Genomic DNA, 21,320 nt, shown 5'->3' with positions numbered 1-21,320 from the left:
ACGCTTCATGCGGTATCCTCGTTTATTTTGCAGACCAGCGCGAACTTTACTTCGGAGCTGGTTCGGAGAGGCGTCGCGAACGCCACGAAATTCGCGGGACAAACATACGATGCTGTGTGGGCCATGGCACTCGCTCTCGCCCAAACCGAGGTCCTTCTGAATCAACAGAACGAGAGCATGGCGAGGTACACGCATACGAGAAAGGATTTCACCTACCTTTTGCTGGATCAGCTGAAACTGCTGCACTTTATCGGAGTTTCGGTGAGTCCGGACAGGCGAAGTAAAGTATAAATAAAGCATCGAGAGTGGCCGTTTATTACGTACGTCCGCAAAACTTGAGAAACGTCACGGAAAAGTACAAAATTGCTTCACACAAATCCGAAAGAGAGATATATATATACCATATATACAATATATATATATATATATATATATATATATACAAGGACGTTCCACAAATATCTATACATCCCTTCGTCTATATAGATTTTTCTTGACTAACTCTAAGTCTTCTTTACACAGAAATATCGGACGATTCTGTCTCTTTCAAACTTTTATTTTTTAATTGAAGATGAAAAACTGGTTTTGACAAATTAAATTTAATCTTACAAGATACACACACACACACACATTTAAAGTCTCGAGAGATTATAAACTATTGTACTCCTACCTACTTTTCTTAAAGTAATATATTTTTAAAGGAGGACTTTCATAATTTGCACAAATCGATATTATATCATTAATTTATATTAGTTGATGATAAATAAGCGCATGGCTGGGTTTACGTTGCGCTAACGAAACTCTAATTAATTTTTATATTTTATATGACACGATTTCAACGTTCCATCGTTATTTTGCACCGAATTCGTTCATATATTTTTCATATATTTCATATATTCTCGTCGTGTTCGCAGGGACCGGTTTCCTTCGACGATGCGGATCGCGTGGGCATTACAGCGTTTTATCAGATGCATGGTAAGTGAAATAAAGATACTTAAATAAAAGATACATTTGTAAAATGCCATATATTTTTCCGGGCACACAATCTACGAATCTGTTTTTGCGAAGTCAGCAAAATAGAATAACCAAATTTAACGAATCAATTGATGCATAGTAAGTGGAATAAAGATACTTAAATAAAAGATACAGTATAAAATGTATATATTTCTCCGAATGCACAATCTATGAGCCTGCTTTTCCGAAGTCAGCAGAACAGAATAACCAAATTTAACGAATCAATTGACGCGAGCTGAAGGATCAGGGAATTATTGGTTTAGCAAGAGATTTGGAGCACGATAAACGTCATTTGTTGATACAAATCGAAACTTCATTGACGAGTCACTGGCACATTTCGCCGGATGCTCTCCGGACATCACGCTTCATCCATTCGACACCAATGTCAATAACGCCGTTAAATGTACAATAAGCGAGAGCTTACGCCAGGCGACACGATGAAAACGATACAACTGGATTGAAAGCACAGACAATGGCTTTGACTCTAACGATGCGGTGAATCGCGTATCCTCTATCACGGGGACAATTGGCGCGTGAACGCGCACATAATCCAATTTATGAGTTTTCTCTATTACGAGACACACGTCTAGCGTCCCGCTAATGCATTTTGTTTGCGGGCATTTCCGTTTCAGAACCTCGACCTATCACAATTGCGAATTCGCGATACAGCGTCTCCCTTTCTCGTGTTTAATATATGTATATATACTCTTTTCAATAGAAAACGCAATTCTTCTTTCAGGAATCATTTTGCACTTTATATATGCGATCGTTTATGTGAATCTCGAAACGATATTATTCTTGGATGCTCGCTTTGATATGAAGAGAGCTCGAAAGATCAATTCCGTTGTCATCGATATTTCGCAAATTGCCCCTATCTAATATTTTTGCAAACGCTGTCCGCGAGTATCTCATGCATTTAAATGAACTTTCATGATAATTATGTTTCGTTTCAGGTATATTGAGCAATTTTTGATTAACATTAATCAATTATTACAACTTTACTTAAAAAAAGAGAATGAAAATCACACTTAGAAATTATTGCAGAGTGTAATCAATATTTTTAACTAATCTAAAAGAAATATTAATATATACATATATGTGTATAAATAATTATAGAAATTGCAAGATATAAAAATAATGTGTACGCGTAATGATGTCGTCAAAAATGTAGAAATCCACTACGCTTTTAATTATAATAATTTCCTGTTTTATTGCCAACAGACAAAAAAGAACTCGCACGTGTGTGTTTTGCGTTTATAAATAATTGTATACTGCAACACTATGCCTATTTCGTGAAATAAAAAATTAGTCATCTTTTATCGTTAACGCTACGATAACGCTGTAGCACTCGGATGTAACTTTAATTAATTCAGGAAAACATTAGTGGAGCAAGTCGTGCTATATACCGACACCGTGTGATTACCTTTTCCCTGTCATTTCTTCTCTCGTAAACGTATCTACGGTACGCGCGCACGTCCTGAACTATAAATTTAGTTAGTTAACATTGTCGTAATAGGTATTATTTAATTACCCATGCAACTATATCTGTTTTTCTCTTTATACATACATACATACATACATATATATATATGTATATATATATATATATATATATATATACATATATATATATATATATATATATATATATATATATATATACACATATAGGTATATATTTTAGCAAAATACTACCTCTTCAAATGCGCCATATGCACGAGTGGAATTACCCGCATTTGCCTTAGAAAAACCGCAAAGAGAACTGAATGCAGATATGCATCGCGGTAACTGGTCCACGTTTCCATTTATATTCCTCAGAGATAAGCTATTTTTTTAAGCCCTTTTGTCAATTCCGTGTGGCTTGCTGCATAGTTATGTCACTCTCGTATTCAATGTAACATATTATTGATTCAGTCCTTTTATTCGTAAAATGAGATTTTCGTATCCATTAGATTAGAATACTAATCCGTGTAGGATGTTCGAAATTACGATAATCCATTTGTTGCTAATTTTACTATTAATGGATGAAACTCTCGCTTCGCTATATAGCAAATAGGCGTGAAAACTTCTTGTGACATTCCCATTCGTCCGGGAAGAACTTCTACGAGAAATCGCATAGACTTCGCAACTGCTAACTTGACGTAGCTCAACTGTACAACTACTAACTTCGTTCGCGAAACTGGCATTGAATTATAAAACTGAGTGCTTCTTGTACTCAAAATTGCAATCAGATATCTCTGGCACACGTGATGTCTACTGTTAAATTCTTATTTTAACTTACATTTTTTTTAAAGGCAAATTAAGAAAGATCAAGAGTTCATATTTGGCATTTTAATTAAATTATCAAAGTAGTAATTATCTGCTACACCCTATTCTGCGTGTATAAAGCTTATTGTTTCGTGCTTTCCGATGTTATTTACAAGTGCAATGTCATAATGTGAAATCGAATGTCTCCTGCAGATTGACTTAACAGGAAATCGATATGTATCGATTAATGGCATTGTGTAGCTTTGAATTAAATCAAATACAGGTCCATGCATTATTGAAGTTGTAGAGTATAGACAATATTTAACTTTCAATATTGTTATAGGAAAATATCAAAACCAAAGAAACATTCTACAAATTTTATATGGCCGCTTTTTTCTATTAAAATTTACTTTTTCATCGGGAGGGATAAGATTTATTTGAATCTCATGCTAAGTGTTAAAATCTATATATGCACCATCAAGGGACGATTATTATGCTTCTAGGTCATTTCGATAGGTACTGGATGATAATCAAATGTATTATGTACACACGCACACACACACACACACACACATACAAATTATGCCTCGAAAATCGACTCATCTGCTTTAGCCTCAATATTTAATTGCAATCAATCACAATCACGTTAAATGCACTAGACCTTTACTTTATCTATAGATTTCCAATATGTGGCATCAAGTTTTTTAACATATTCAACCATTTACCGTGTAATATTTCAATATTGAAAAAAAAAGAATTTTTTCCTTTTTTGGAAAATACAACAAACTGAGAAATTACGTGAAAAAGTTTTTACAGAATTTATTTTCTGAAATAAATTGATTAATATTTGACCACTAAATTTTTATAGTCTTTTATCGATTTGTTTGTTATTTAGGACAATAACTGCGTATTAGCTTTCTCATTTCGTTGTGTATGTAATAAGTTATAAAAAATATTTTATAAGCTCACAATAAATATGTTTAAATAAAAATGTTTCTTATAATTAATATAAATTAAATGTGAGCTACGCGATAAGAAATTTGAAAGCTAATTGAATATATAGAAACGGAATATTTCGCGAATGTGTGCTTCTCGATTAAAATCCATTTATTCATTATCATTATCAATTATTATTATCAATAGTGAAATCAATGATTACAACTCTTTAAAAAATAAGAGAATATAAACGGAACTATAAAATATAAATATAATAGGCAACTGTCGAAAATTAACTAACATTTTATATAGAAACGTTAAAAACGTAGCGAAAATATGCATAATCGTGCCTTTAGCCGTGTGAAGTAAATTCAGGAAAAAATTCATTTACATTGTTAATAATTAAAACGCTTTAAAAAATGAAAAAGTATGGTTCGGACTATAGAAAAATTGTAATAGACCTCCCTTTTCGAAAATCGAGTAGCTTAAAAAGAGTTAAAAATTTGATATTCAACTAAGCGCGATCATAAAATGATGAAAACAAAATGAATTACCGCTGTTAATAAAAACTTTGTAGAAGATGAAACAATATGGTCAGAAAAAGTGTAATATAAATAATGGACAAAAGTGTGTCAAAAATAGATCAGCGTCTCGTATAGATACATTAGAAACGTGGTAGTCTGCCTTTAACCGAGTAAATTAAATTCGCATACATCAAATCGCAATCCCGTGGCGGTCCGATAACGGGATGAAAATAAAAGCGACCAATTGCATATTCAGTTAGTTTTTTTACGGCATCGCGTTAGAGAATTTGCGTTTCGACGCACGAGGCGACGATTTCATTTTTCCGTCGCCCAAGTGGAATTCTCCGAGAAAGATTTTCGCTTTATGTTGGTTGTGAGAAAAAGGAAAGGAAAGAGAGAAAGTTAACAGATCCTGAAAATAAAGAACCGCCTAAATCCCTTGTCGGCGCCGAAGTTTAATGCTCGTAAAGGGTTTTGCACGGAGTTTCCGTTGTAGGAACACGGAACAGAGCAAACATCAACTCGGTCGATGTCGCGGTTTATATATCCCTCCCGGATAACGCCAGAGTGGTCTGAATCCGTCTAAGATATATAAGCTATGAGACGCGATCGTCATCGTGAATCTCACCGCAATAACACATATCTAATAATGTTTGGCGTTTTATCGACGGCATTTTATACATCAACAAAAATCAGACATTATTAGAAATTGGACATTTTTTGACAAAATCGACAGCAGGAGATAAGACTAAAAGTCTAAGTGTCTTGACGATATTACTTGACTAAGCTAATATTTTTTTATTACGAAAGTTAAAATTGAATTAAATCGAATTAAAATCAATGACAAGTTTAGTATAGACGAGACATAAGAAGAGCAGCATGTCGCTCACGTCCTGCCAATATTATTATCAATGTAATCCGGTGTCAAACAATTTGATATATAAAAAATGGAAATCTTTCAATTTTGCTTTGCTTACAGAATGCAGGTAATTAACGTGTTATTGTATGTAATTACGCTTGCGTCAAATACCTCTCGTCGTGCACATCGTGGTAATAATGCAAAATATAGCGCTGCAAAACCAAGAAATTCCCTAATTGCTTTCGCATTGCTCCCAGGAGAAATGTCCACACACACATGTATTCGCTGAAATTTCCCAAATTTATTTTGTACAAAATAATAACACGCTAATAAAATTACGATTTCAATTTTGGATTTCAAAATCGAATTAATCATTCGGATTGCGATAAGATTCGAGTACATCTGACATGCGAGTCACCTAAAAGAGACCTCGAAAATCATTTTACATCGAGTGTATGCAATTTCCATAACCGTCAAGCGAAAATCGCGTCGTTAAAATGCAGGGGCTAAGTGCACCATCGTATGTTGCGGACGGTGCAAACAGTGAGTTTCCGGATGTGCGCATGTGCCGAAATTTGAATAACCATCACATTCAGCCCAGAAATCTGAAATATAGAACCAAATCGTGCTCGAAAATCCTAGGCGCGGAAAACAAGATTTCGAGAGGCGGAATGGACACATGGGTCGCGGTTGAAATGAAAGTTTATACGTGAGAGGAATTCACGCAGACGAGATCTATTATTCGGATGATTAGATCTCGTCGTTTTCGTGAATTTTATACGCGAGGGTCGCGATAATCGATACCCCGCGGCCACGTCAAAGAATCCGGGTGCCTTGCGCGAATGCATCGAGGGAACGCGATCCCATATTCACCCTTCCCGCGAGAGAGATTCGAGATTCGTCTACGTCGGCGAGATTCGAGATCTACGAGGTACCGCCCCGATGAGTCGCGAACAATGGGTCAAGAGTTGCTCTCCGGGTCGGTACAAACAATGCCGATGTATAATTCGAGTGGTCCGCGCAGAGGCATCGATCCTACGGTATGCTTACGATTCCGACGTTAGAATTCTCCGCGAAATCAAGCCTCCCTCGTGAAGTGCATAAGTACGCGTAACGTGCTCCGTTCGTGCAACCGATAACAGACACAGATATCTCCGACGGTGTCGGACCGCGTTAGTAGTATAGCCGTACGTTCGCGCTGCCTCGACGTTTCCGAGACCGCGGGCTCATTATTCTTCCTTGTGTTCTGTACCTGCTCGCGTTGTTCGGGAACTAAAAACGGTACGAATAATCTCTTAAAAGCTTCGATGGAAAAAAAGAAGATAAATGCCTCTGTTTTCTCGTCTATTCTTAATGTCGTACATAAGATGCGAATGTTTTTTTTTTTTTTTGAAGCTAAAGATAGATTTATCTATCAAATATTATAAATGTAATGACATTATAGATAATCAGTAAATTTTATGATCTATCAACTATTATAAATATATTTAATAATATTATAAATATTAATAAATTTTATGATGTAATTCTTTCCACGATTGTATTCTTTTTAGGCAGTAAGATTTTTGTAAACATCGTAAACAAGATAATTTGTTTCTTATTATTAGAAGATTGTCAAAAATGTTGGCAACTTGTTATCGGAACCTGTTATCTACAACTTTTTGAAGAGATTCTGTTGAGTTTTACAAATATTAACATCTGCCTTTCTTGCCACTAGTCAGTTTAACAAAGAGAAATTGAGACGCAGATAATCCAAGCACTTTGTTTAAACTCAAGATCCTCTTGCTACGTTACCGCAAGGTTGAACGTTACTTCTCTCTCTGTCTCTCTTGCTCTTTTCTTTTTTGTTTGGCAATAAGATCTGTGTATTTCGAGAGACATCATATTTTACTTTCACCGCTAATCTTACAACGTGTTTTGGTGAGATCCCGTATAATCTTACGATAAAAAAGACTTTGAAACTCATAAAAAATTATTTTCCACTCTATGTATCGCGGTGGAAAATCATTAGTCATGTGTCAGCTGAAACAAAAACAATTGTGCGGCAGAGAAGTATTCTCCTCTCCATTAAGAGTTTTTAGACAATTCATCAGAAGGGGTTGGTAACTTAGCGGTTTCGTTCAAAAAGGGGTGACACATTCTCTTTCGTTTCCTGTTTCCATCTTTCTCCCCCTCTCTCTCTTTCTCTCACTGGATTCTCTCTTGGTTTGACCTCTTGCCATTTTCACGCCATTCTGATAACGTGCAACCTCCGTCTGTGGTTTATCACATGCTCATCGTTTAGCTCGTTAACCTTGCTTGGAACTCGCGAAGATGCGACTTCTTTTTCAGATACCGAGTCGGTAGCATCGATTTTAGATAAAGTCAACAAACTGGCACGAATTTCCGACGCCAATAACGACTACAAAGGGGGTTCGCACAAAGAGCTCTGCTGTTTGGACAAATTAAATAGTATCGACTGCCGCACCGCGCGTTTACCACCTGTGACCTGTCTCTGGTTTTTTTACGCGTTTGTTTCTAGCTGTCAAACTCCTACTGCAATTAATCAAATTTCACGGCAAACAGTCAGGCATTGTTATATATAGTGCATTCACGAAAGAGATATAAAGAAAGATGAAATATATATATATAATCTTCCGCGTATAAAAATGAAATGATGTGAATTGGTTTGAAATCGCGTATTTCTCGTATATCATCATTTGATCGTACGTAATGATGGATGAAAGAAATTTATCGAGGGCGATAGATTGAACTGACTGGATGATGGTTCTTCATATAGGTTAAAGAGGGTTGCAAAGAACACTGAACATGATGATTCGATATAGGAAGAGGTTCCTTATACGACGGGCCGTCACAGATTATCGATTCGATTTGGTATCTTTGAAAAAGAGAGAGAAAAATTATAAACCAAGTTATGTGTATTCGCGATCGTATCGAAAATCTTATATAAACGAGTGCAAGCAGGCAACTCTGCAGCGTATACACGATTGAACTCTGTTTTATTTATGACAGCGAGATGATTGTATATAGTTCATCTGATTACATATATCTACCGAATGGAATCGACCCAATAGAATTGTCGCTTATTTCGAATATCTAGAACAATATACAGGCAATCGCGTTTACGTCAGTAACATTTATCGTATCATTATTTCATTTCGTTACTTCCGTTGCTTTCTCATTAATCATTATCGACTACCACGGCGATCTATTTCGCTCCTGTACTTTGTTGTGTCGCCAAATTTCTTTCGAAAGAGATTGTATATTGTTATTCCAATATGTATATAATGCATGTAATTTTAATGCATGAGATTGCAACACCCATCTTTATTGGCTCCGCCGCGACGAGACTCGAGTGTGCATTTTAAAATTCGTTCGCAATTTTCACGCGGGATGAAACTCGCAAGAGCAGTCACCGCGTGCCGTGTTGTCGAGGATTTATCGTGAAATATTACACGCGGTTTCTCGCCGCGGAGAAATTGTTGCCCGATGTTGGAATATATGATGGACGTAGAGGAAAAAAAAGCGCGTAAAATAAAACCACCTGTAAAACCACGACACAGATCCCTTTATCCGCCGTTTACGCCGTTCAAATGACCAGGGTGGGAATACAATGTGTCCGGTAGGGTTGGCCGACAATTTATTATACGGCCGTGTAATCACGCGCGCTAATTCTTTTCCCTCGCTACCAAATGATAATCACCATCGCGCCGCACGCGAGAGCTCGCGAGAGATCGATGTGCAAGCTCACGCGACGCAATGAAAGACGAGCAAATTGTTAGACGTTGGTGTAAGCTCGCTTTACGCGATCCAAAGTGCGTGAGAGACCTGCGAAAAAATTGGCGAGAAAATTTATTCTTAAATTCTAGTTACAACGTACGGGATTTGATTCTATAGATATATTTTTTTACATCATTTTAAATCAATTTTTTTATCGTAAATTTGAAATTCCGTAAAATATATAGGCTGTGTAAAAAATGGCTTAAACGCTTTGAGCTGCACGTGAAAGAAATTCACATAAACGCGGCATGAAGAGAAACAAAAGGTGATATAGGTGGCATAAATTGCAAGCATTCGCTCGTTTGCCAACAAGAAAAATAAATCTAATATGACTATTCTTTGTTGCTCTTGGAATTAAAGTTGACGCGAGATAGCTATAACTGCTCTTGGTACTACGAGAAAATTGTTGATAAACGTATACAAACTGTTTCAGACTGATCCTTTAAATCTAAAATACTTTGTATAATGAGAATAACAACAAATTGGCAAAAGCACTTGGCTCGCGCGTTTGTTATACGATAAGTACTTTACTGAAACTTTAAATCTGCGTAACAGGTTTATACTTTGAGTATAGACCGCGTTCTTTAATTGATAGGATCTAGCAGCTTTACTTATTCAAGCGAATCTTTTACCTCTATACGAAATTTATTTATTTTTATGTTTTTAAATTGTAAATGTAACTTTACTATTAATTATATTTTTTTACATTGAAATTTTATAAACTAAAGTGTTACTCGTGTTTGTACAATATAAAAATGATATTGTTAAGCGCATTTCTGATATATGAATAATATCCCCACAATAGATTTTATATATTAATTATATAATACTAGAACAACGAAAGTGCGCTATGCACGCGCCATTTCTTAATTTTATATTAACTTTTAATACTTTAAAACTTACCAAAAATATATTCTTCCTAATATCAGTATTATTTTTCCTAATATTAGTATTATATTTGCTCAAGTAAATTTTATTTTTCTTAATATTAGTTAATTGAAAAAAAGAGAAGTTACTACAGTAATTCCCTTTCAAAAAATAAAAAAATTTAGTGCTCTGCATTTGAGCATTTAAATAATTACAAATATTTTTTACATAATATATATTCAGCTTAATTATATTTATTCAAAAGTTATTATACCATATTGTATTCAAATACGATATTTTACAATAAAGGTTTAGTTTGCGATTGCAAGACAATCACGATTGCAGAAAAATGAAATAGAATCGAATTCAAAACTTCTTTAATTTGCCTTTTTTCAATATTTCTCTCGAATTTGTGATATATAATTTATTCTGTAAATATAGATTAAATTTGAATTTTTAATAACGCAGCATTTGAGCAACGACTCTAATGAGTATCGAAAAATTCGAACGACATCAATGCTCTTCATCTGCTATTCTGAGAACGAATATTTTCTTTCTCGACGTCTACACGGTGTCTCGAACAAATAAGAATGAAATGTTGCGAGTGAGAATGGTAGAAATATTACATTACGTAGATAATTAGTCGAAGAAAACTGTATAGATGCCTCTCTCTCTCCTCTATTTTTTCAAAATATTATAACAATATATTTTAAATATAAAATTTTCTCTCAAAATTTTTTTTATTTTATATTTTTAAATAGATAAATTCAATAATTTTTCTACTTTATAATGTATAAATAATTTTGAAAATTTAATTCGGATTATAAAATAACGAATAGTATTTTCTAATTTAAATATTCTTATAGCAACACAATGCTGTACATCTTATATTTCAAATATTATTTTAATTACGTGTAATATATATCAATAAATTATTTTAGGAAGTTTAATAAGAGGTATGATATATGTATAATTATAAAGAGAGTTTTAACTAAACACTTATTTTCATTCGCTCTTTAAATAAATAGCTGTATATAAATATATTTCTATTATGTAAAACTGTCAAACGACTTGGTTGTGATTCAAACCACGAAGCAAATTTTGAGACAATCAACCAGCATTGCTGAAAAGAGGCCTCAATATTTCAATTAAAATTAAATTCACTCAGTTAACATGCCTTTTTTAAAGGAAGAAAGAATTTTGAAATGTATCACTGAAAAAATACAATTATCGATTATATTTGTAAGAACTTGACACAGATTCCAAATTGCTATCCTTTGTTTCAGAGCCGAGAAAACATAAAAGAAAAGTCTGCTTAAAGATTCATTAGAGATATATCAATATCTCCAATGACTGGGAGAGCTCCAGGAAACTTAGCTTTAATTTTTTCATTCACTTACAATCTACAATCAAATTAGCATTATTTCCTAGAATAATGCATTAGCTTATCGATTCAAAGCAATTTGGGCATCGTCATTGAATCAATGTGCATAATGCTACGAATACGAATGAGCGAAACAGCATCTCTATCGTCAAATTGTAACAGATTATCAAATCTCTATCATACGAAAAAGATATGTATTAATGGGATCGACATATTATTATACATTTGACTAATATTGCATTAAACTACAAAAGGAATCATATCATACGTTTACTTACATATATTTTTATTATAAGTAAAATAAAATAATTAATATATTTAAAAATATTAATAAAATAATCTTTTGTTCGATAATAAAAAATATTGAGAAAACACGTGACATATATAACGTAATGTTATTCTGTCTAAAGGGCGACCATAAAATTATGAGAAAATTAATTATTAATGCTAATCATAAAAACTGTCTAAAAAAATAGAAGAATGTGTTTAAAAATATAAGAAAATCCTTTCTAAAAATCGAATCGAATTCATTGTTATGTAAAATCGGATAATATTGACATGTGTGTAATTTATGTTCTACTAATGTAAAAAGTAAGAAAATAATTTTGTATAACTATCATAATAAATAATTATAATTAAATTGTTATACGCTTTGATATAAAATAATTGCTTCGATTTGAAATAATTGTTCAAAATCGATCAGATGCAATCAAATGGCATTTAATTCGCTATTTGAATAAGTTTTTTATTGAAATTTCGGCCTCAGGTGCGATGATAGCAATGCTGACAAGGTTCTCACGGAACCAATCCACCTTTTACCTGGAGAATATCCGAGCTTATCGACTTTGGCCGATAAATCGCCGGATGAGTACGGGAGAAAAAGAGGCGAGTAATGGATTTTCTAAAGATACCGAAGGATGAGGTGAAAGCAATTAAAGCCTCGATTTGATTAACGTTGCCCTTTCGATGTGCAATATAATTCTGTCTCCAATAAGAAGATAATCATCGACATTTGGCGAAAGTCACGTCTATTTTGCTAGAATTAATATTGAATAATACTTATATAAAAACTTGATCAGATATAATTGTGAATTGTTTGGTGCTGTTGTTATTTTTATTCGCAAACTGTCCAACTGTCAAACATTAATATTTCTTTCTATTTGCACGCACATAATCAGTTTCGGACATTAGTAGAGTAATTAATTTCTGCTTCAAAATTGCCTTCGAATGAAGAGAAGAAAGTGGTAGACGTGCAAACAATCGGAAGTGGCAAGAGGGAGGAAATTACACTCCCAACTTGAATAAACGTCCCTTTGGACATCTCGATCTCTCTTCGCTACTTATTTTCCGACGCACGAATGGAGCAGTTTTATCAGGCATTCACAAAGAAAGAAAGAAAGAAGAAATCGAAATAGAACAGAGCGAATAAAAAAATTTAGTTTAAAATAAAAATCGATAGCCTTTTTAGTCCAATGAAAAATCTATCTCGCTGCATCGTTATAGAATTTTATAAACTTTCAATTTCTGAAATAATTGTGATTTTTTCACATTCCAGAAACTGCGTAATGAACGTAAATTGAAAGTGTAATAATGAAAGTGTATATTAAACTCCAAAATTCATGTTATTGATTAATCTTAAATAATAGTTATTAATTCCTTTAAGATTTACTGGAAAATTAAAAACGTATTTGTTGGAACGAAATTGCAATTTAATAGCGCACTTTTATCGCACTTTACGCGACGCGCTTCGGATAATTGATCGAAAAGTTTTTCGATTACAGGACACATTATTAGCAGAATAGCTATCTACACTCCCGAAGATGGGAAACTGATAATGAACTGTCCAGGGTGTAAGGCTACAAGATGGCCCGGAGGACAAGTACCAGCGGCTCGTAGGGTCTTCCGGTATGTATTATCAATATTATCAGACTCCATTGAATTGCATTATCAGACTGATTGAATCATTCAATTATTATTAGATAAGTCAAACCTTCTAATTTGCATATATCTTCCTGAATAAGCATATTTAAGTGGCTAAAGACATGTAATGTACTACAAAAAAAATTAAAATATTTTATGTCTAATTTTATCAATACAAATCAAGATTTAATAATATATAAATGAAGATTAATTTGACCACAAGTAAAATTAATGAAATAATCAATATTATATAAATAGATGAACACGCGGCTATTGTAAAATTATCGCCGTCAAATATTTAATCCTTTCAACACGCGTACGTTTTCAATATTTCGATATAATCACAGCTCGTACCGAGTTATGTATAGTAATAGTGGTAGCAATTATAACATCGTTTAAACAAGGTGTTAAATTAATTTATACGCCATTCGATAACACCGGTCGATAATTCATCAAACCCATGAGAGCCACCCGAGTGATCGTGTATATTATTGCATGCAGATTACGAATGGTGACAGTGGCACCTGCTGCGTTCCTCGCCATTACCTGCATCGCCAGTGTTGGTGTTACTTTAGCTCTTGCTTTCCTGGCCTTCAATCTTCACTTTCGTAAACACAAGTAAGCTTATTGTTCAATATAAGCAGTGCATGCACGCACAATTGTCTTATATTATTGACAAAATCAGATAAAAAAGTGCAAGCGTGTAAGTAATGTCTATTAATAAACTATCTGCTTTAAATATAGTATCTACGTGATTAATCTTGTTTAAATATATAAATTATTTTAGTAATAAAAAAACTCATAAATAAATATATCGTGGCAATCTTTTTTACGAATCAAAATAAATGAAGACAGCTCCCTCATGACGTTTGCTATACATCAATAAATTTATATGTAAATCATCACGATATATCATTCAAATTCATTATTCCTGGATATTGGCAGAAGCATAAAACTTTCAAGCCCGAGGCTGAATAATATGGCGGCTGTCGGTTGTGGCCTGGTCTATGGTGCTGTTATACTTTTGGGACTGGACGACGCCACATTATCCGACAGCGATGGTTATTATCCTACGGTGTGCAAGGTGATTAACATTCATTATGGGGAATATTAACGTCCCCGATGATGCGATCAATAATATAGGTGTTGGTTTCATTTACATAATATGCATGCTAATAATCTCTATTAATATACACATCAATATTTTATCGATTTATCAATTACTAGAAAAGAAATTTTATAATAAAAGGCACAATTTTTTAAAATATAAATTATATTATGGAATATTTTTTTTTAAATAGAAATTAACATAAGCACATCGTGCGCATTTTTTATTTGTAGGCGAGAGTGTACCTGTTATCAGCTGGCTTCTCTCTGGCTTTTGGCTCGATGTTCACAAAGACATATCGAGTACACAGGATCTTCACCAGAAGCCGGAGCGGAGTCGTCAAAAACAAGGTTGGCCGACATTGACAATATTATCTTCTCACATCTGATGATTAAACATAAAACCTAAATTTGTATCAAAGAGAACTCTTCTTATTTATCTGATTTTTCAGCTGCTCCAAGATACTCAGCTGATATTCTTGATCTGCATGCTTCTGGTGATTGACGTTGTCGTGGTAACATTATGGGTGATTCTAGACCCGATGCAACGTCACTTGCAAAATCTGACCCTGGAGATCAGCCCGCAGGACCGGGGGGTCGTCTATCAACCTCAGGTAACCGATGCGAAACGGAGACAGACTCGTTCCGGCTTGTCTCGTCATCTCGAACGAGTCACGGTGAACGGCCACAGTTGAACGTCACGATTGCGCAATTATAATGAACGATTAACGAGCCGTAATCGTAATTAATTCGCGTCTTTATTTGCCCTTACACAGGTGGAGGTGTGCCGCTCGCAGCATACGAACGGCTGGTTAAGCGCTCTCTACGTTTACAAAGGTTTATTGCTCGTAGTCGGGGTCTATATGGCCTGGGAAACGAGGTGAGTTCGAAGATAAAGAGGTTTCGAAGTTGGCAAGCAAGCTCCCTCAGTAATAGTCTAATAGAGATAATCTGTTGCATATTTCACGAGTCGTTTCGCAAACGCGACAGATATTATTTCTCATATTACATATATCTGTAATTTCCGCGGGATTATTCTCCGCAGGATTGTAATCCTGCTTTGTTTATTATTTTCCTGGAATGTCGATTGTTTAAGCTCGGCTTAAATGAAATGATCTGTCATACATTTCCATGCGTCTTGGGGGAGAATTAAGTTTCGGTACCGGTTTCCTTGAATACTGCCAATTCACACGAAGGATTATATGAATCGCTGATGGTTTTTCAGGCACGTAAAGATTCCAGCTCTAAACGACTCGCAATACATCGGTATGAGCGTGTACTTCGTAGTAATCACGTCGGGTATCGTCGTAGTGCTAGCCAACTTGATGCCTGATCGCGCGACCCTGGCCTTCGTCACGATCACTGCTCTGATCCTGGCTTCGACGACGGCGACCCTGGCGCTGCTTTTTCTACCCCAATTAGCGAATATTCTAGCGGGGGAGAGAGCCGACCCGGTCGTGCAGAGTTTCGGTCTCAAGATTGAATGCAATACGCGCAGATTTGTCACCGATGACAGAAGGTGAGTGACCAAAGAATTCTTGATGTAAAAAAAGAAATAGAGAAAATATCAACTTAAAATGATCAAGTCACACGAAAAAGAACGACAAAAAGCCAACAGAATCGCGTTCGACGTAGCGATAAAAAGTTCTCCTTTTAACGGAGGATAATCGATTGGGTGGATCATCTCAAGAGACAATATCCTTTTATCCAGCGTCTACGCGCTAGATTCCCACGCATTCCTCCGAAATATCGAGAGAAAAATTACTTTGAGTCGCAAACGACAGTTTTTACGATTTGCAAAGTTAAGAACAACTGTTGAACTTATTTAATATAACTGTATTATTTTTCTTTTGAAAGACTCGTTTACGAAACTTTTCCATTTTTGCTATTTTAAAATTTATGTGTCTGTCATATATATATTTGAGATATTTTCACTTGAAAAATTTCTAAATATGTATTATATTAAATATTACTTAATGAAAGTCATTATTTTTTTGTAAAAGTACAAGAATTGATACTTGCATAAAAAATTGTCGAAATATGTAAATTAGAATTCGGCGTTTCTCTAAAAACAGAGAACTACAGTATCGCGTTGAAGTGCAAAACCGAGTTTATCGACGTGAAATGGCACAGCTGGAATTAGAATTGGCGAGATTGGAGAAGCAACTTGCTCAAGAGCCAACGGAGCCGTCGCGCGCTTCATCAAGCACCTCGATTCCGCAACGAAATCCAAGTATCGGGGGTGGTTTACCCCTGTTATTGCTCAGTGTTCTACCACCGGTTATTCCTCGAGCGAGTTGGCCCTCGGCAGATTCATCCGGTAAGCGTAAATTGACGGATTATTATATATAGAGAAATCCGTCGTGCAAGATGAACGCTGTTCCAATCTTTGCTATCTAAAATCTTAAAATTACATTGGACATTTAACGTACCCTTTCTCGTCTGTTGAATCAAATTCTTCTCAAGATACAACAGTCGAACAGAATTTAACGATGGCAAAAGATCCGCGCGCTTTGATTCAGCACAAAGAAGATAAGTGAGATGAGAGTATCGATTTGACCATTGTATAGATTTCGTATCGTATTCTGCAAAAGAAATTAAATTTTATTAAGCTAAATTTGAAAGCTAATGTCCGTATTAATTCTATGAAAAAACGATTAAATTTTTTTTATCGAAATACATTACTTAATTTATTAAAGACACGAAACTGAAATTAACTAACATAATACAAAAGTATTTGGAATATATATATCTGATAAAAGTATGATTGATGGATTGTTAAGAAAAGATACACCACAATAAGATAGGAATAGACTCGCCAAAACTTGTACGACGAATCCAATATTATACAGGCAGGAGAGAGGGAAGAGATTAAATATTAATACTTTTCTCGCTTCGTCGTTTTTCGGTCAGATGTCCGAGAAAGGTGACAGAAATCCCTTTATTGCACGTGATTGCCTGAGAAACCACTCACGTTTGTTTGCTTGACTTGAAAAGTGGGAAAAAAGCTTGAATTATAGAAGATGTTAGTTTAGAAGAGAAAAAAATATCTCTCCCATTTAACCTTATTCAAAGTTTCTTCTACGCATTGAGATGATTTGCGAGTTTCATAAATTAGATTTACGAAACAAAGCAATTATTCTTAGGAAAAAACACATGCATGCGCAAACTTAGCATTTGAGAGTTTAAGTTTCTCGCAGAAACTTTAATTATAGCGTGTTAATTATTCACTGTAAAAATTCTATACAAAAAATGTATATGTATATATTTATAAAGCTTCTTTGTACTTATTGTTAGTGCAGAAGAAGAGCCTTAACGAAACAAAGTAGCGATGGACACCCAATCCTCTTTATATAACAAAGTTTTAGTATTTAACTTTAGATTTGACCAATGGAACCGCATTGAATAGAGAGAGAGAGAGAGTTCTAGGTGTTCAATCTCGCAGAAATAAATCCTTCTCCATTTATTTTAATTTAATACATCTTTTTACAGATTACGGAGATAAAATGCAATCGCTCGATTATTCATTTATATTCGCCACAGTGGACGGAATACACGCGGAATACGCTTTTGTAATTGATTCGCTTATATAGTCGCGTATATCTCTCGCGCGCGACAAAAGGAAACTTCCCTCGAAAACTCATCGGTCGCCGATTATATCGTTTGCAGTGCAAATATATCGCATATTTCGCTCGCGAAATATCCGCTTTTCGAGTGACATGCACGTGCATATTTACGCTCCGGTGCTTCACCAATGACACATTATATACGCGAGCACAAGACGTGTGTATCATGAGATAGATCTCGCATCTGCTCTGCGTACATGTATATTAATTATCATCCGGATCAACTTGACCGTGATCGCTGAAACATCACCCGATATTATTAGCGAGCGAGAGAAAGCTCGTGAACGCGCAGTTTGATATACGTTTGTGATATATCGATCCTCTCTCGGGTTTCGCGTTGCATTCGCGCACGTCTCTTCCGAAAATCTCGAAAATTCCTTTCATAAGTCCGGACAATTCGGCATACGAGTACATGCGAATCGCGTACGAGTATGCACACCGACTGCACGTTCCACCCCAATATTTCTGAATGTCTACCATCAGCGGATCGAATGAAGTCAAAGGCTACGCGCCTTCTATATATGCATGCATACACAGAGTGTTGTCCCATTACCACTAGCATTACCACTGCCTCGGAAAATAGGTGAATCGTAGATGCTTCGAAGAATTTCGAAGCCGTCTTTAAAAGCTTTCCTCTTATATATATTAGAAAATTTAACGATCTAATTTCAAAGACGGTTCTAGTGTCAATTTACTGGATTCTAAGGTGCAATTTATAAGCTTTAGTTCTGAGATAATTTTCTCTTATATGTTATAGAAATTCTGAGAAACATTCTGAAAAATATAATTTTTAATTCGGAACATATTAAATTGTAACTTATCAAAAAGCTATCATCAAAAGATATTTTTCTAAAAGACAGAGATTATACATGTTCATGCATTATATTAATTATATACTTGCATAGATGGTATAAAATGTACTCATCACATCCTGTTCATGTATTGAAACTCTCAGATAATTCTCTATTAATTATCGATCTTTCGAATCACCGACATTCTACACAAATATGTCAAAGCATGTCTGTTACTTAATTAATGAGCAATAGTTGCTAATTAAATCTGAGTGAATTTTTATTAATTTTAAATGTATTTTTGATTGATTAATAATTTTCTAAATCTTTAAAAATTTCAAACAGAAATATATATTGCAATACCGAAGAATATTTTTCAAAATTTATCAAAAACCAAAAACGCACGCGAAAAAAAGAATGCTCTTATAAATAGTTACATGTACATAATGTTTTACTCTACTGCGAGAGATATATGTTTCCCTTCTTCCTTCTTCTTGAAAATAATTTTCATATTAAAAGTTATAATTATATATGAAATGAAATATATATGTATAATCGGATCACAAAATTGATCCAAAAACGTAAAGAGGAAAGGGATACCATATAAATAGCAACATATAATATTTTATTCTACTGCTAGAGAGATTTTCCCTTCTTCCTCTCTTCTACTGTAGGCGATTTTCATACTGAAGCTGCAGTCATAATCAGATTAAATATTTGAGAATCAGAATAGTGATTGCAAATTAAATTGCGATTAAAAGAAACTATCGTAGTAAATGATATTAAAATCGAAATTCCAAAATCCTAATGATTGCATTAATAATAAGTGAATAATACATCAATACAAATAAAAATTTAAAAAATGGTTCGTTAACATTCTTATAAACCTTTCTCTATATAATATTAAGATGGATAAGCTTCTCTGAATAACGCGGAATATTTCTAGTGCTGCAGAATTCATTATTACAAATTCATGACTGGCTTCTGCATAAATGTCGCCTAAATTCACATGCGCTTTCTGCGAAATTGACGTCCCGACGGCTAGGTAGAACCCAAGCCTCAATAACGCGTGTCCATCATAATGACTGCTCGGCATATAATGGGGTTTCGCCAGTCATGTACGAGTTGGCCCTTGTTGAAATTAGGCATACGTCGCGGTACCGTAGCATTTAGCAGTCAGCCGGATCTGGAACCGGACGATCCCAGACAAAGCCTGGCCGACCTTTACAAGCTACATCGCCGTCGAGAGACCGAGGGACCGAATCGCCTAGGTGTTTTTCAACGACTCTTCAGTCTCTTCGGCAGCAGACCGAGTAGTAGAAAAACCTCCACCGCGTCATTCACCGGTAAGCAAGTGTCGCAGAATAAAAGAATAAAAGCACTTCATAGAGCTCGAGGCGGCTTGATAGACACAATTTAACTACGTATATAACAACGTCGCTGGCAAGGAAATTTTTTCACGAAAAAATTTTATAAAAGCACGTACGAAAAACTACGAGAAAAAATGTTAAATAAAAGAAAAATTAGAGCAAAAGCCATTTTATGATAAATTGCTTCGATTGTATTTTGAAGAATTTACATTTTACGCGTTCAAGCGTAATCTCATAAACTTATACTTATAAAAAAATATATTTATGAAAATAACAAATATAAATGATTTTCAAATTATAATTTATAATAGTAAACTTTGTTAATTAAATAAAGAGAAAAGTCTATTACATGTCACATAATAGCAGTATAGACTTAGTTCTTTGATGAATGCAAATGTGAATTTATGTTCGATTCTCTACACATCTATATATAAATTTATTTACATATGTATAGTTGAAATATCGTTATCCTGCTTATATTACCTTAATTAGGGGTCGCATCGGCGCTTCGAGTCCATATGGGTTACATCGCTGGTTTAGTTCCCGGCACGAAAGCTGCTTCTACTTGCCAGGTAGATGCCCAAGGCACTCACTCGCCTCATGCACGATGCGGTTCAGGACCAATAATTAGTATTACTAGCGAGGAAGACCGTAGATTGAGCCTAGGGCTACGTCGCAAGGAAAGTAGCGAGCCTAGAGTAAATTTCAGCTTACCACCACGTGAGTGACCTACATAATTTACATCTTATCTTCATGAAATATCTTATCACTGATAAATCTTCACCAGCATCACAGTAATTTTATCATTTTCGTGAAAAATAATAAATAAAAGGATTAAAGATATTAAATTTAAAGACAAGCAATTTGTATTATAAGAAATTCAGAAGAATTTATA

At 34.7% G+C, this 21,320-nt stretch overlaps 1 protein-coding gene across 2 annotated transcripts in view; it reads left to right on the top strand.

The window, feature by feature from the left end:
- GABA-B-R3 (gamma-aminobutyric acid type B receptor subunit 3) overlaps positions 1-21,320 on the top strand; it is a 66,863-nt gene that overhangs the window by 42,585 nt on the left and 2,958 nt on the right. Inside the window, exons 7-18 of one of the 2 annotated variants that reach the window (XM_029303497.2) lie at positions 34-261; positions 915-975; positions 13,393-13,516; positions 14,033-14,149; positions 14,477-14,615; positions 14,873-14,989; positions 15,091-15,252; positions 15,415-15,518; positions 15,864-16,157; positions 16,714-16,958; positions 20,201-20,401; positions 20,918-21,145. In XM_029303497.2, coding sequence (XP_029159330.1) covers positions 34-261; positions 915-975; positions 13,393-13,516; positions 14,033-14,149; positions 14,477-14,615; positions 14,873-14,989; positions 15,091-15,252; positions 15,415-15,518; positions 15,864-16,157; positions 16,714-16,958; positions 20,201-20,401; positions 20,918-21,145 — 2,020 coding nt within the window. Of the gene's footprint in view, positions 1-33; positions 262-914; positions 976-13,392; positions 13,517-14,032; positions 14,150-14,476; positions 14,616-14,872; positions 14,990-15,090; positions 15,253-15,414; positions 15,519-15,863; positions 16,158-16,713; positions 16,959-17,551; positions 17,565-20,200; positions 20,402-20,917; positions 21,146-21,320 lie in introns of those variants that run through there. The other variant, XM_029303498.2, reaches the window with a different exon arrangement.

The sequence above is a fragment of the Nylanderia fulva genome, unplaced genomic scaffold (assembly GCF_048542155.1).
Source record: "Nylanderia fulva isolate GAGA-0341 unplaced genomic scaffold, ASM4854215v1 Scaffold27, whole genome shotgun sequence".
NCBI lineage: Eukaryota > Metazoa > Arthropoda > Insecta > Hymenoptera > Formicidae > Nylanderia > Nylanderia fulva.
The sequence above is the reverse complement of the archived record's forward strand: the minus strand, read 5'-3'. Positions and strand labels throughout refer to the sequence as shown.